At 44.2% G+C, this 15,350-nt stretch overlaps 1 protein-coding gene across 2 annotated transcripts; it reads left to right on the top strand.

Moving 5' to 3' along the window:
* Positions 1 to 490: 490 nt before the first annotated feature.
* Positions 491 to 11,825, top strand: LOC119304253 (mediator of RNA polymerase II transcription subunit 12-like). 2 transcript variants are annotated; one of them, XM_037581427.1, is made up of 12 exons: positions 491 to 1,019; positions 1,960 to 2,019; positions 2,271 to 2,376; positions 2,521 to 2,592; positions 3,381 to 3,434; positions 3,552 to 3,659; positions 4,095 to 4,244; positions 4,324 to 4,665; positions 4,771 to 7,052; positions 7,567 to 10,158; positions 10,454 to 10,772; positions 10,956 to 11,825. In XM_037581427.1, the coding sequence occupies exons 1-12, from the start codon at positions 886 to 888 to the stop codon at positions 11,391 to 11,393; spliced, it is 6,657 nt and encodes a 2,218-aa protein (XP_037437324.1). In that variant the 5' UTR covers positions 491 to 885; the 3' UTR covers positions 11,394 to 11,825. The 2 variants fall into 2 exon arrangements, with proteins under 2 accessions (XP_037437324.1, XP_037437325.1); XM_037581428.1 differs by having other exon boundaries at positions 492 to 1,019; positions 4,330 to 4,665.
* The last annotated feature ends 3,525 nt before the right edge of the window (positions 11,826 to 15,350 follow it).

A 15,350-nucleotide genomic window follows, 5' to 3' on the forward strand; every position in this document is an offset into this window, starting at 1 on the left:
CTGTATAATCTATCCGTAAGTGTAGCATTATTGCTCATCACACACGCCACTTTCCCCCGAAAGAGCTTCCCATCTGATAAAAGGGGCTGGCTCCACCACCACATATATATTCTTAATTTTACCAAAAACAGCTTAAAGCATCTAAGCATCACATACTGTTGCCAAGATGCAAAGGTGATGTATTTTTGGGACATTAGAGATTCAGTTTCTCACCTTTATGCCACCAAGAGGGCATACATATATAGGACAAAGACTCTTGTCGAGACCAGATCCCTCTTGTTCTCCATCCATCATCGTCGTCACAATCTAGAGAGAGAGAGAGTGACCAGCAGTAGAGAACTAGAGATAGAGAGAGAGCCCATCCGACCATCGACTCCAGTCCTAGAGAGAGAAAAATCCATCGGAGGGGAAGGAAGCAACGAGGGAGGGAGGGAGGAAGGAAAGGAAGCAGCTTTAAAAAAGAGTCAAACTCCGTCCGGCTCCCCCACTTTCTCTCTCTACATCGCCCAATCCCCCCGCACCAATCGCCGTCGCGTCACTGCCCCGTCCCCCCCTCCGCGCTCGCTCCTGCTCCCCTCCCCTCCACTCCGCGCCGCTGCCCCGCCTAGGGTTCCGGCCGCCCGATTGGGAAACCCTAGCTCCTCCTCCGGCGCCGGAAGCCGGCGCCTTTCTTCCCTTTTCCGGAAAAATTCTCCGCGGATTCCCGACTTCCGGCCGCCAAAACCCTAGCTTTGGGGTTGGGATCGGGGAATCCGGGCGGCGCGCGCGCGGATCCCGCCCGAATCGGCGGGGAGGCGCCCTGATCCGCCCCTAGGGTTTCGCGGGGGACCCGGCCCATGTTCGCGGCGGCGGCAGCGGCATGCTGCTGCTGACTCGCTGGGCGAGATGCAGAGGTACGCGGGCGCCGGCAACAGCAACAGCTCTGGGTTTAGCGGCGGCCCGGCGTCGGCCGGCGGCAGGGACAGCTCCAGGCTCGATGTCTCGCCCTACGCTCCGCCCAATTACCCCCTGAACCCGAGGTATTAACACGTCCCTGTTCTGCTCTGCCCGTGCAAATTTAGTTGCTTAATCAAACCGGTATCGACAATCGCCTAGTGTTAGCGAGCCGAGGCGCGCCAGTTAGTCTGTGTTCAGTTAGCAGTAGTCTCTCATGGATCACTAATTACTCAGTAAGCTAAAAGGTATGGCGCCGTAGTAATGGCGTTCCGTTAGAGGCATTACTGCGTTCCGTTACTACGCCACGTGTACGCTCGAACTTCCAATAATGAACCCACTGTATGCTATACTTGGAATTTTCAGCGTATGGAAAGAAATGAATAGCTACCCTTTATATGAACTATTATTCTGTCACAACCTAGTGCTGTACAGGCGAAGCTATTTTAATTGAACCAAGTGCAAGCTAAGCCATCATATTTACTGTCATTTGTCTTTAAGTTGGACTAGCTAGCTCATATTTTGAATAACACTTCACAGTTTCGCGGTATCATTCATTATCTATGGCATTACATTATACTTCAATCTATATTGTTGAACAAAAAAGGAACTGCAGACTCTGTTTGTTGCAAAATGGAGATTTTTGTTTTGCATTGGGGTGAAATAAACCCCCAACCTTCACAGCTAATTTAACTCGAGGAATAAAAAATGCATCTTTTTTCCCCCTAAAAAGGAGAGTCTTTTGTCACTTTTATCCTATACCATAAATTCACATTTTCTAATATAACTACTACCTCCGTTCCAAAATCAATTAATTGTTGCCAAAACGTCATATATTTTGGAATGGAGGTAGTAGAACATAGGGTTCTTGATGGCTAGAAAAACAATATGCTGGTGCCAAAATCAATTAATTGTTGCCATGTTTCCGGTGAAGTAAGTTGACACTATTATCCAAATCTGTCATTTGCATTTTCCTGTGCCAGTAATAGATTGTGACCTGTGTTTCCTAATACTACTGTTTTTCAGGCGACAACAACAGCTAGCTCCGTACAGGCTAAAGTGTGACAGGGAACCACTTAACAACAAGTATGTATTAACTTCTGAACCAAAAGCACTTCACTGAAAGAGCCAGAGTATGCTTATTAATTTATTGTCCGCCTCACAGTGGTTGTATTTTGGTTACTTTCTTTGCCCTTAGTTTCAGCATTGACTCATTGTTTGCATATGTGAACACATCTCCATTGCTCTTTTCGGCAACAGATACTAGTTGTTTTGTCTTGTGATATGACTTCACTTAGTCTCACTCAGCAGTCCTCTTCGATATGGCTCTTTTGTAGGCTTGGACCACCTGACTTCTATCCTCAAACACCAAACTGTCCTGAAGAGACGTTAACCAAAGAATATGTACAGTCTGGGTACAAGGAGACTGTTGAAGGAATAGAGGTGCGTTTGGGAATAAAAGCTTTGTATGATGCATTAGGGCCACCCCCTTGCTTATTGAATATTGTCAGGGGTTTACACATAATTATAAATTTACTACATATCTATCGTTCTTGACTGTTATTATTTCTTTGATGGGCTTGATAGGAAGCAAGAGAGATCGTACTTAGTCATATCTCATACTTCTGCAAGCCAGATATCGTTGGAAAATGCAAGGAGGTAAGAAAATTTGGTCGTGGGAGTATCTTGTTTTGCCAGTATGTATAACTAGTTACTGCTAAATTTTTTATGATATGATTTCAGTCCTAACCACTTATGTTTCACCTTTCTGTAACCCAATCAGCACCTGGGTGTTACAGATTTATTTACCTTTTGTACTGTACGAGTTTATACATAGATGATTTGATGATAGGTTGACTGTAAAACAGGAATTATCTTTTGCCCATCTGTTTTCTGTTTGTTTTAGTTCACTAGCCTGAAAAACAAATTGCTATTGTGGATTGTGGATGGTGTAATGGCTAGTTGATCTCTATCATCAATAATGAAATGCTTGTTTGCTCTAGCTGATCATCCATGCATACAATGTTTGATATCGTGGCTTGTTTGCTTCTGTTCTCTTTGGGTGCTGTGTGGAGACGGTAGCATCTAGCGCGCTGTCAGGGTTTGGGGTTCAACTTGGCTGGTTATGCGGAAGGCCAGGCTGGCCTGTCTTCCTTTTGTATTTGAGTTGAATCAGAGATTCTATTAAGTTTACCTTGTTGATCTGTAATGTTTCAAGAACGTGACTTCAATGTGAAGCGCTCAGGGGACGATTCTAGATGCATTATGTGATTGTCAGGGATTACTAGTTGCTAAACCTTTCTCGCTGATGGATAGCACGTGGAACCTTAAAAGCACACCTTTCATTTCTTTGTTACGTTTGTTTCTTTCCTTCTTTGTCCATTTTATGTATTGGATGGAGACTACGGCTACACTTCACACCTTTTGTTGTCCATTGTTTTCTGAAGGCACTAAAGAAACGGTTAAGGGCTATTAATGAATCTCGTGCTCAAAAGAGAAAGGTATCGCGTCATCGCTCTTGATTTGGCTAATTTGCTTCAATGTGGATGTCTGTCAAACTTGATATGTCTTATCTTCTGATATGTCAAACAGACCAATGACTTTTCCTGTTTTCATAGGCTGGCCAAGTTTATGGAGTTCCTCTTTCTGGATCACTGTTGATAAAACCTGGAGTTTATCCGGAGCAAAGACCATGTAATGAAGACTCCCGCAGAAAATGGGCTGAGGTTGGCCGAAATAACCTTCTGTTTATTATTATTAAAATTTCTTTTAAATAGGATGCTGTCAAAAGTTCTGCAATTTGTTATCTATTTCACCAAACACTTTATCTCACTCATCTTTGCATGATGGTTAGGTGTTTTTCTTTAGTTCAGTATTTGCATACCAGTTAATGATGAACTGTATTTCTTTTGCGGAGTTTCTTGGACTTCAAACCTTTATTACCATTTGGCGATTATTATGTTGGTTGGCATAGGCGGTATCTTTGTAGATCTCCCTTGCTGTATCTCATAAAATTTGCATCTAGAAAGGGTGTGAAGGCTAATAGGATGGGAATCTTGATTTGTGGTTTTTACTGGCACCGAGTTTACTTTTGTTACATTGCTGCTGCCATCGCTATGCTTAACTTATTTTTCTTGTTTTTGTGTGCCATTACTCTGCAGGCCCTTGCCCAGCCAAACAAGCGACTGCGTTTGTTATCTGAGCACGTTCCTCATGGTTATCGTAGGAAATCACTTTTTGATGTTCTTACTCGATGTAATGTTCCATTACTAAGGGCAACATGGTTTGTGAAAGTTACATACCTAAATCAGGTTTGCAATTCTTCTGAGCTATCTCATGCTTCCTACCAACTGGCATATATTATATAATTGTAACAAAGTCCTGTTGTAGCCACAGGTTCGACCAACATCCAGCAGTATCTCAACTGGTGCTTCTGATAATCAACGATCTAACCAGTGGACAAAGGATGTTGTTGAATATTTGCAACAGCTTCTGGACGAATCTAGTCTAAAAGAGGCACATCCGTCTTTTAAAGAACAGCCGTCAGCAGGGCTTATTTCTGGAGCAACTCAAGTAAAATTGAAACATGAAGCGCCCTCAGCTGGTGGAGACACTGAAGAGCCCTTGGTGCACTTCAAATGGTGGTATATGGTTCGCCTTGTCCAATGGCATCTAACGGAAGAATTGCTAGTTCCCTCGGTACTTATTGAATGGTTATGTTACCAACTTCAGGTACTTTTGTTGCATTGAAAGAGTGATTCGTCATATTCCATGATGTTTCAGTTCCCTTGACAGTGTTTTTTTTCTCGTTAATGATTTGCTTCTACCCTCCACCAGGAGAGAGATTCAGTTGAGGCCTTGGAGCTTCTTTTGCCTATTGTACTTGGCTTGGTTGAGACCATCACTCTCTCACAAACATATGTGCGCATGTTCGTGGAAATTCTGGTTAGACGTCTGAGTGATGCTTCTGCTGTCGATAATCCAAAAAGGTCATCTATCAATTCTGTTATAGCTGAGTTACTGCGATACATGGTACTTGCGGTGCCAGATACATTTGTTTCTTTGGACTGCTTTCCTCTCCCTTCATTTGTGGCCCCTGATGTATATGGTAGAGGTGCTTTGCTGAAGATAACTGGTGGTGGTGAAATGTCTAGTTCTAAGAGGCGGGATGTGTACCGGTATCTGTCCTGTGGTTATGCTGTCTGTTCAATTCAGAGACGAGCATCTGATCTGGCAACTCTTGCCAGTCCTAATGTCCATGCACGTGGTGCAGCGAAAGTGGTACAGGCTTTGGACAAGGCTCTTGTCACAGGAAATTTGACAATGGCGTATTCTTCTCTCTTTAATGATCTATCTGATGCATTAATGGAAGAAAGGTGGATTAAAGAAGTCAGTCCTTGCTTGCAGTCTTCTCTAATGTGGATTGGGACTGTTGAGTTATCCCTAATCTGTTCCATATTTTTTCTTTGTGAATGGGCAACATGTGATTATCGTGATTGCCGTACATCTCCCAGTCAGAATGTAAAATTTACGGGAAGAAGAGATTCATCTCAGATACATCTGGCGGTGTCTATCTTGAAAAGCAAAATGACTGAGATGAATAAACTGTCTCGGTCTAAGAGTAGCAGTCGCATTGCAATGAATAATATCGGTAAAGGTTCTTCGCTGAATGATGTTTCAGTGGCTGCAACTAAGGTGGGTGATTCTTCTGGATTGAGAAGTAATGGAAAAAATGAGGAGGAGAAGAAGGAAAGGAAGGATATCTTTGAAAGTCCTGGTCCATTGCATGACATCATTGTGTGTTGGCTGGATCAACACGAGGTTAGCAGTGCTGCAGGTTTTAAACGTGTGGATGTTCTCATCATAGAGCTTATTCGCAGCGGTGTATTTTATCCTCAAGCTTATGTAAGGCAGCTAATTATTAGTGGAGTAACCGATAAGAATGGTACTCTGCTAGATATGGAAAGGAAAAGGAGGCACCACAGAATTTTAAAGCAGCTTCCTGGGTCGTCTTTATTTGATATTCTCGAGGAAGATGTAGTTGCTGAAGAGCAACAATTGCATGAGCTGATGTCAACATATTCCAGTGAGCGACGCCTTGTGCTTTCTGAACTTTCGAGTGGTCAGTCATTTGATGCAAATAACAGGGGTGAGTATACTTCAAGTTCCTACCTCCGGATTCCATCAGGAGGTACTAATCACGGCGGTGTGCCTGAACAAGTAGAAGATGTGAAAGTTCTGGTGTCGAGCCTGTTGTGCTTTATATATCCTCACTCGGCAGAATCAGAACAAAATGAAACTAAAATGAACTTTCAAGGATCGTCTACTTCAACACTGACACAAGTTGATACCGGAGAAGCAAAAAATGGCTGTGAGGATTGTATGAGGATTAATGGACAAAAGGTGGATGAGAGAACCTCTCCTTTCTTCCCATTGATTCAGTCAGACGAGGAGGATGTTTGGTGGGTGAGGAAAGGGACAGAGCTACAGGAATCTTTTAAGGCTGAACCTGCACTGAAGTCTATTAAACAAACTTCTAGAGGTAGAGCTAAAGTGGTTCGCAAAACACAGAATCTTGCACAGCTTGCGACTGCTAAAATTGAAGGCAGTCAGGGGGAGGCATCTACAAGTCATCTTTGCGAGAGCAAGCTGAGCTGTCCTCACCATAAACCTAGCACTGATGGTGACAGTGGCAAAGATGCTGATCACACGAGGATGACAAATCTGGCTGAAGTTGGGAAGTCATTGAAGAAACTTAGATTGCTTGAAAGGCGATCCATCTCTGTGTGGTTGTTGAAATCAGTAAGGCAACTTGTTGAAGGAAATGAAACGACAGCTTGCAAAGCTAGCAATTCCATAAGCTCCTTTTCCTCTCAGCCTGATGACAAAACTGTGTCCAAATGGAGGCTAGGCGATGAAGAACTGATGTCAATTCTCTATATACTGGACACATGCTGTGATTTAGCCTCTGCTGCAAGGTTCCTTGTATGGTTGCTAGCAAAAATTCGTGGAGGAATGGGTACACTTGGTCAAGTTGGGAGAAGTGCGGCACATATGAAGAACAGAGATAACCAAGTTTGTCAGGTCGGTGAGGCATTTGTGTTCTCATCCTTGCTTAGGTAAGTTTCTCCTAATGTTGATTCCATTAGTCTCAGTTTAAACAAACATGAAGCAGGCAACATGGGAATAGAAGATAATGAAATTTTAGTCACTAGTATAGAGGATAATGCATCACCTTCTGTTTTGTTGTATACGCATCTATCTGAAACGAAAACGTGGCCTAAATTGTGGTGATTTCACGTGTGTTTTGCCTTATCGAGTTCCATGGCATGAAGGTTTACGAGAAATGACCAATACTTGTGTGATGTCTGCAGTCTGTCCTCATATATCCACCACCATTTATCTATCAAAAGTAGACACTGTTTTGTTTCTATGTGCTGATATGCTCTACAATTTAGTAAGAATTACTTATGTTTCTGGTTTTATATGTAGACATGCTCAGTGTTTTTTTTAAGTTCCTTGACTAGAAGGTAGCGAGAGAGATGGTCATCTGTGATGAACGGATGTTTCAACTTAGCTATATACTGCTATATTGATTTTTTTTCTGATGGCTCCACTATGTAATCCTTACAGGTACGAGAACATACTTCTTGCAACTGATCTCTTGCCTGAAGTCCTCAATGCTTCAACGAATAGAAATTTTGTGTTAGGAACTGCAAGGCATCCTGCACCAGCAGCTTTTCCTTATACCCGGTATTTTTTGAGGAAATATAGGGATGTGGCTAGTGTGGTTAGGTGGGAGAAAATTTTTAGGACCACATGTGACCAGCGACTGCTAGCTGATCTTGATAATGGTCGGTCGATTGATGGTGATTTTGTTTCCTCTTCGGGAGTCTTAGGAGGTGAAGAGATTGATGATCAAGTCCGTCAAAAGCTTAGCGGAAGGGGTTCAAGAATTATTCCAAATATGAAGGAGATAGTGCAGCGGCAAGCTGAAGAGATTCAACGCAATTTGAAGGAAAAGAAAATTCCTGCAGCACCCAAGAGTCCCTCTTTTGAGAAGGAAGACAGTTATCAAATTGCACATGACACTGTTTTGGGCTTAGTAGAATGTATCAGGCAAAACGGAGGAGCAACTCCAGATGGAGACCCTTCAGCAGTTGCTTCTGCTATTTCTGCAGTTGCTTCTGCTGTTTCTGCAGTTGTTGTGAATGCCGGGCATGTCATAGCTAAACATTTGGATTTTGCAGGGGGTAACTATCATGGAGTTGCTTCTATTGGTAATTCATTAAGCTTTGTTCGGCACACTTTGCACATCCACATAAATTCTCTCTGCTTACTGAAAGAAGCTCTTGGGGATCGCTTCAGTCAGGTTTTTGAAGTAGCTCTGGCTGTTGAAGCTTCTTCAGCTGTTACAGCAGCTTTTGCTCCTCCTAAGGTCCAGCGCAATCAGTTTCAACCATCTTCTGAGACTCATGATGCCTATGGAAATCATACAAATGAACCTCTAAGTACCACAGGGAAAGGCTTTGTTGGGAGGGCTGGAAAAGTAGCCGCTGCTATCTCTGCGCTTGTTGTGGGTGCTGTTGTTCATGGAGCTGTCAGTCTTGAGCGGATGATTGCTGTCCTGAAAATAAAAGATGGCCTGGAAATTCAGCAGGTCCTAAGAGGTTTGAGACCTAGCACTAATGGTGCGTCCCGTTCTGCTGTAACCTTTAAGATGGATAATTCAATAGAGGTTTTGGTTCACTGGTTTAGGATTCTATTGGGGAACTGTAGAACCGTCTATGATGGGCTTATTGCAGACATTCTTGGCGAGTCCTATGTTCTTGCACTATCGAGATTGCAGCAGAAGCTTCCTTTGAGTGTGGTATTTCCTCCAGCCTATTCAGTTTTTGCAATAGTACGTTGGAGGCAGTATATCCTTAGCCGTGAAGACATGCAGGTTTATCAGTCTATTGCAAATGCAATAAATGACATCACTAGGCATCAACCTTTTCGTGATATTTGCTTTCGTAATACACATCAGCTGTATGATCTTCTGGCTGCTGATGTTGGTGATTCGGAGTTTGCTGCAATGCTTGAAACACATTGCTCTGACAAGAATGTGAGGCAGCTATTCATGCCTCTCCGTGGCCGTCTTTTTCTGAATGCCCTTGTTGATTGTAAAACGCCAGCAGTTATTCAGGTGGATGGTTCGGAACCTGGTGAGGCAAAAGAGAATGAGTTAAAACTCCTATCGGAGAGGCTTGTTCAGTCCCTAGATACCCTCCAACCTGCAAAGTTCCATTGGCAATGGGTTGAGTTGAGGCTTCTTTTAGATGAACAGGCTCTTGCAGAAAAACTTGATAAAGCTGAAAAAAGTAAGATACCCATGCCGATACTGATGACACTTGCAGACGGACTTCGGAAGCTGTCCCCTAATTCTGAGAGCTTTACACTATCTGAAAGCGAGAAAGGGTTTACTGAAATCATCCTGTCGAGATTAGTTGCCAGACCTGATGCTGCTCCTCTCTACTCTGAAGTTGTCCACCTTCTTGGGAAGCTACAGGAGTCACTTGTCGTGGATGTCAAATGGATCCTTCAAGGGCAAGATGCTGTTCTGGGACGCAAGTCCACAAGACAGCAGCTTCTTACTATTGCTACACGAAGAGGTGTTCCAATAAAGGCACAGGTTTGGAAACCATGGGGATGGTCCAGCTTGCTTACTGATGTAATGGCTAACAGAAGTGCCAAGAGGAAATTGGAAGCAGCTCCAATCGAGGAAGGAGAAGTTGTGGATGACCCCGCCGATGCCAAAAGGCCAAGCAAAAGTACCCCAAATAATGTGGATAGAAGCGTTGAAGCCATCAGATCTAATATTAATAAATATGTAACTGAGAAGGCCTTTGCTGAATTTATGTTGCCATGCATCGACAGGAGTTCGCCTGAATTTCGCAGTATATTTGCTGGTGAATTGATCAAACAGATGGGAACTGTCAGTGAACACATCAAAGCAATATCACGAAATGGTGCCAAACATGTTGGTTTAGTTCCTTCAGGAAATGATGTTTCATCGAACAAATCCAGTGGCCGTAAAGGAATTCGAGGTGGAAGTCCAAATATTGGCAGGCGAGTCACGGTGGGTAATGATCCAACTCCTCCTTCAGCATCTGCTCTGCAGGCAATAGTGTGGCTGCGCCTCCAATTTATCATCAGGTTGCTTCAAGTAATCCTGGCAGATAGGTAAGGATTGAAAAACAATATAGTTATGTTTGAAGTTTAATTTTGCTCGGAGATTTTCCTGATATTAGTTTTTCAATTGATTAACATCTATTGAAAAACATCATTGCTTAGTTTTAAATTCTTAGTGTGACGTGTATTTCATGTACTAGATCACTAGCATGCTTAGGTAGTGTGAAACATCTCTATTCTTTTGATACTTTAGGGCATTGCTGTCCCTCAAGTGCAACTTGTGACTATTTCTTTTAATATACTAATGACTACTCTTGTATTTTCATGTTCTTACTAAAAACTCTAGGGGCATGAGGCATACACTTGCTCCTGCGATACTAAGCCTGCTTGCGGCACGCATAATCTATGAAGATGCAGATTCGCCCCTTCCTCCTGCCAGTTTGATTGCCTCGAGACGGGAAGTCGACTCTTTGCTGGAACCTCCCATGGATGTCCTGCTTGATCGCCCAAGCGAGAGTCTTTTCGAGAGGCTTTTATGTGTTTTCCATGCGCTGCTTGGCAATTGCAAACCAAGTTGGATGAAGTCGAAGCCAGTTTCCAAGCCAACCGTCAGAGCCTCACGAGATATCCCTGCATTTGATAATGAAGCGGCTGTGGCCTTGCAGGTCAGTCCAGTGCTTGAATCGATAACCGCTGCTACTTGCTTTCTTGTTGCGTCATGTGCTATATATAATAATGTCTTGTTTCCTTCAGAATATGCCACAAGTTGTTAATATGCACTTACTGAATTGTGTTTCTCTGCCACTTTTTACTTCCCCACTGTCAATAATGCTAACTTTCTTTTGCAGTCTGCTTTGGACCATATGGAGTTGCCTGGAGCGATCAGGCGAAGGATCCAAGCGGCGATGCCGATTCTCCCACCAGCTCGACACCCTAGTATACAAAGCCAGCCTCCCCAGCTGTCCTTGGCTGCACTGTCACCACTCCAGAGCACTCCATCTACATCAGGTCCTCAACAGAAAAGCACTTCTCACAGTTGGGTCCCCACCAACATCTCGAGCAGAAGCAAGGCGGTGTTGCCTCCCCAAGACCCCGAGATGGAGGTAGACCCCTGGACCTTGCTCGAGGACGGCACCAGCTGCCCCGCCACATCATCAGGAAGCAGCAGTGCCAGTGGCATCGCCCCCGACCACTCCAACCTGAAGGCGTGCAGCTGGCTCAAGGGCGCGGTGAGGGTGCGGAGGACGGAGCTGACATACATCGGGTCTCTGGACGACGACAGCTGACGCACAGCCATGCCGGCACAGCGAGGGCGACCTGTTCTCGCACCGGACCGAACTCTTCTCCAGTGTACAAGAGGGTGGAAACCGCCGCCTTATGTGGCGGCCCCGTGTAGAATACCGACCGACCTTGCCCCTGTTTTGTTGCTAGGGCGCCTCGCAGGAGCGACGGTGTACATAGTGGGGGACATTAGTCCGCTCCGCGAGCAGCGGGCCCTGTCTGTGTAGCTTAATTAATTATCCAGGTTTAGGAGGGATGATGTTGGTGATGCACCTTAGCTGATTCGCCGAAAAGGCTCATATATTCTTTGGTCTGGTTGTGGTGCAAGTTGCTCTGCTGCTGCTGCTTTTAACTGAGATTGTTTGACCTGTTGATATATGAGCCTTTGTGATTTTGCCTTGATAGATAGTTAAAGAAACAGTCTTGCTAAATCTTAATCGATTGAGACTTGGGTCTTAGACTAGCTATATATGTGAGACTTTACATTAAAATCCATGCAAAAAAATTCTTCTTACTTTTTTTTTGCATGTCATGTCACTTGATTGAGTCTTGGTTGAATCTCAGTAGACTGAGAGCTAGCTACACCCTTAAAGAAATGCTAGATGAAAAAGCCTGCTTTGCAGAAATTGTGATGTCTGGGCCACCGTGCCGTACCAATGTGATAAGTCATTTATATGTATAGTCCTTGAAGCTCAACTAGGTCCACATCCTTCTTAGGTGTGGCGATCTATACTTGATGGGAGAGATATTATCACCCAAGGAGCTATCCGGCGTATTGGTGATGGAACTACCACGAACATATGGCAACATAGTTGGATCCCAAGGGACGGAATGATGAAGCCGGTGGCCTCCTTAGTTGCTGACCCACCGCAACTGGTTTCTGATCTGATCGACCACACTAGAGCTGCGTGGCGAGAGGACTTGCTTAGACAGGTGTTCATATCCATTGATGTGGAGGCGATCTTGCAAATACCGCTCTGTACACGGCGTGTGGACGATTTCTGGGCATGGAATGATAATCCAAGGGGGCGTTTTTCTGTACGGTCAGCTTATAAGATGATTGTCAAGATCAAGATTGGGCGCGAGGCATGGCTGGAGGAAAGGGAGGATCCTTCCAACTCTGAACATGAGATGAGGGGGTGGAACTCGCTATGGAACATGTCAGTGCCACCGAAACTGCGCTTTTTCACTTGGCGATTGGCGCAACACTCACTCCCTACGGGAGATGTCCTAAACCATCGTCATATGGCCACTACGAGTGCTTGCTCCCTATGCGGAGGGCAGGATAGCTGGCGGCATTCTTTGCTGGAGTGTAATGTGTCTAGGTGTGTGTGGGCACTTTCAGAAGCTGAGATGGTCGAGCACATGTGGGCAACCTCAGAACCTGACGCACGGCTGTGGCTCTTTGCCATGAATGACTCTCTTTCACCGGAGCAATTTCAGTTGATGATTGTTACTTTATGGGCGATTTGGAGTGCAAGACGGAAAGCTATACATGAGGATATATACCAGACTCCGTTTGCCACTGACAACTTCATCAAAGCTTACTTATCAGACATAGAGTTTTTGAAGAAGAAGAAGGAGGAAGCACATGGGATAGCAGTACCACGACCCCGTACGTGGATTCCACCACCAACAGATTACTACAAACTCAATGTGGACGCGGCCGTGTCACGCCCAGGTACGTTTAGCGCAGTTGGTGTGGTTTGCAGGGATGAGAGAGGCTTGTTCATGGGAGCGTCAGCTCTCGTTTTCAGAGGACTGCACAACCCCCAAGTGCTAGAAGCACTAGCTGTTCGGGAGGCATTAGCATTTTCAGAAGATCTCTATATCAACCATTTACTTGTTGCCTCCGATTGCAAGGTGGTGGTAGATGCAATCAGACAGGGAAGCTCAGCAGAATTTGGAGCCATTGTCGAGGAAATCAAGACTAGAGCAACTACCTTTATTTCATGTTCGTTTACTCATGAGTATAGGACCTTCAATACGGAGGCCCATAATCTCGCAAAGCATGCGTTATCTTTAGGGTTTGGCCGACACACTTGGCTAGGACAACCCGGCGATCTTTTTTTTGTACCTATGAACATTATGATTCAGTAATAAAGCTTTGTGAGATTCTCAAAAAAAATAAAATTTATATGTACATTTCTACAAGGGCTGTCCAAATAATGTGAGAGACGATATTAAAGATCTTTTTGTACGCGCTTAATGAATCTCTTGACTAGAAATATTTCAAGGACCAAGCTAGGGGCTGGGTGCAGGCTGGATGGAGCAGGTGCTATCCACTAGAAAATACCTTGGAATGCTCGTTAAACGAGTCACCTAGGCAATACTGACATATTTTGTGCCCTTCTTGAAGGTACTGTGCGGCATTTGCTAATGCTTTAACCCGAGGCTATTGGTAGGGTAGCAAACGCGGATACACAAGCCGTGCTTAACATGCATCCAATGCTCTGCTCTTGAGGATAACATGCTACTTGACATCTGTAACTTGTGGATTCTTATCAACACGGCGAATCTTATTGGCACCCTCATGTCAAGTTCATTAACTAGTCCCACGGTACCAATCGAGTCAAGCGCAACCCCAAATACCGTGTTGGGTCTCGTGTGTCCATAATACGACCGGCCCATGTTAAGCACTACAAGTTCAAGTGTCACGCATATTGAACAAACCTTTGCGTGAAAAAGTGAACCTTGTCCTTTACACGCATCCATGAAATGCTCTGCTCTTGAGGATAACATGCTACTTTTCCCGCAAAAAAAAAAAAACATGCTACTTGACACCTGTAACTTGTGGATTCTTATCGACACGGTGAACCTTATTGGCGCCCCATATCAAGTTTATTAACTAGTCCCACGATACCAATCGAGTCAAGCGCAATCCTAAATATTCTCTCGACACACATGTGTCCAATCAAGTCATGTCCACGACTCATGCGGCCATCCTACTGGGAAAATTAAAATAAATCCAAGACGAGGATGCACGTCCATGCGGTTCCTACTCGACTCTTATGCTCCCCTGCTCATCAAATTTCCTTTGTGATTGCCTTGATAGATAGTTAAAGAAATGGTAGACGAAAAAACCTTGCTTTGCAAAAAATTCAGGAACCACCGATGCTTTGTGGATTCAAACCGACCATACACTACTGCAGGATTGCTTAGCAGTGGAGGGTGGGAAAAGTCCATCAGTGGCGGGCAAGGCTCTCAAGGCCACTCGCATGTGTGTATTATGTTGTATGTGGTTACTTGGCCTCTTGACTCGGTTGAGTATGTTAAGGCTGAGTAACTCTGTGCTTGTGAGGTGAGATTGTCCAATTAATTTGGTTTACACAAATGACAAGAAAACTCATTTACAAATAGATCAAGGGGTGTGTATATACCGGAGCACTCCCCTTATGTTGTGCCGAGTGATATTGTCTTTGACGATATTATGATCTATCTTCGAAAAAAATCAACATTTATGTATGATCCTGGTCGTCGCTACAATGTCCAGAACGGCAGGTTCATGCAGAGGCGAACATGAAGAAGTTGGAGGGAGTTAGCATAGACTTAGATTATGCCATAACATAGGTGATAGTTTAGCAAAACAATCTAAGTTTTCAGTATCCGGTACCTTGTTATTTCAAGAAACACTTGTGAGTACAATACTATGTTCTGTTCCCTTAAACATTCAATTAAGACGGGCATTAATTGAGGAACGGTGGGATAGATGGCTGCACTTAGTGCGTAGGTTGATGGAGGTCAACCTGTCTAATGAGCCAGATGTATTCCGATGGAAACTCTTGTTTTAGGCGTGTTCGCAGTCAAATCTATGTATGTGGACTTGATTAATATTGGACCAATATCTCCAGAGCTATTCATATTCGGAAAACAAATGTGCTTTAAAAAAATGTGGTTTGTGCATAAGGAAGTGATTCTGACTAAGTACACTTTGGCAAAACGTAGGTGGGATGGGAGTAAAC

The sequence above is a fragment of the Triticum dicoccoides genome, chromosome 5A (assembly GCF_002162155.2).
Source record: "Triticum dicoccoides isolate Atlit2015 ecotype Zavitan chromosome 5A, WEW_v2.0, whole genome shotgun sequence".
Taxonomy (NCBI): domain Eukaryota; kingdom Viridiplantae; phylum Streptophyta; class Magnoliopsida; order Poales; family Poaceae; genus Triticum; species Triticum dicoccoides.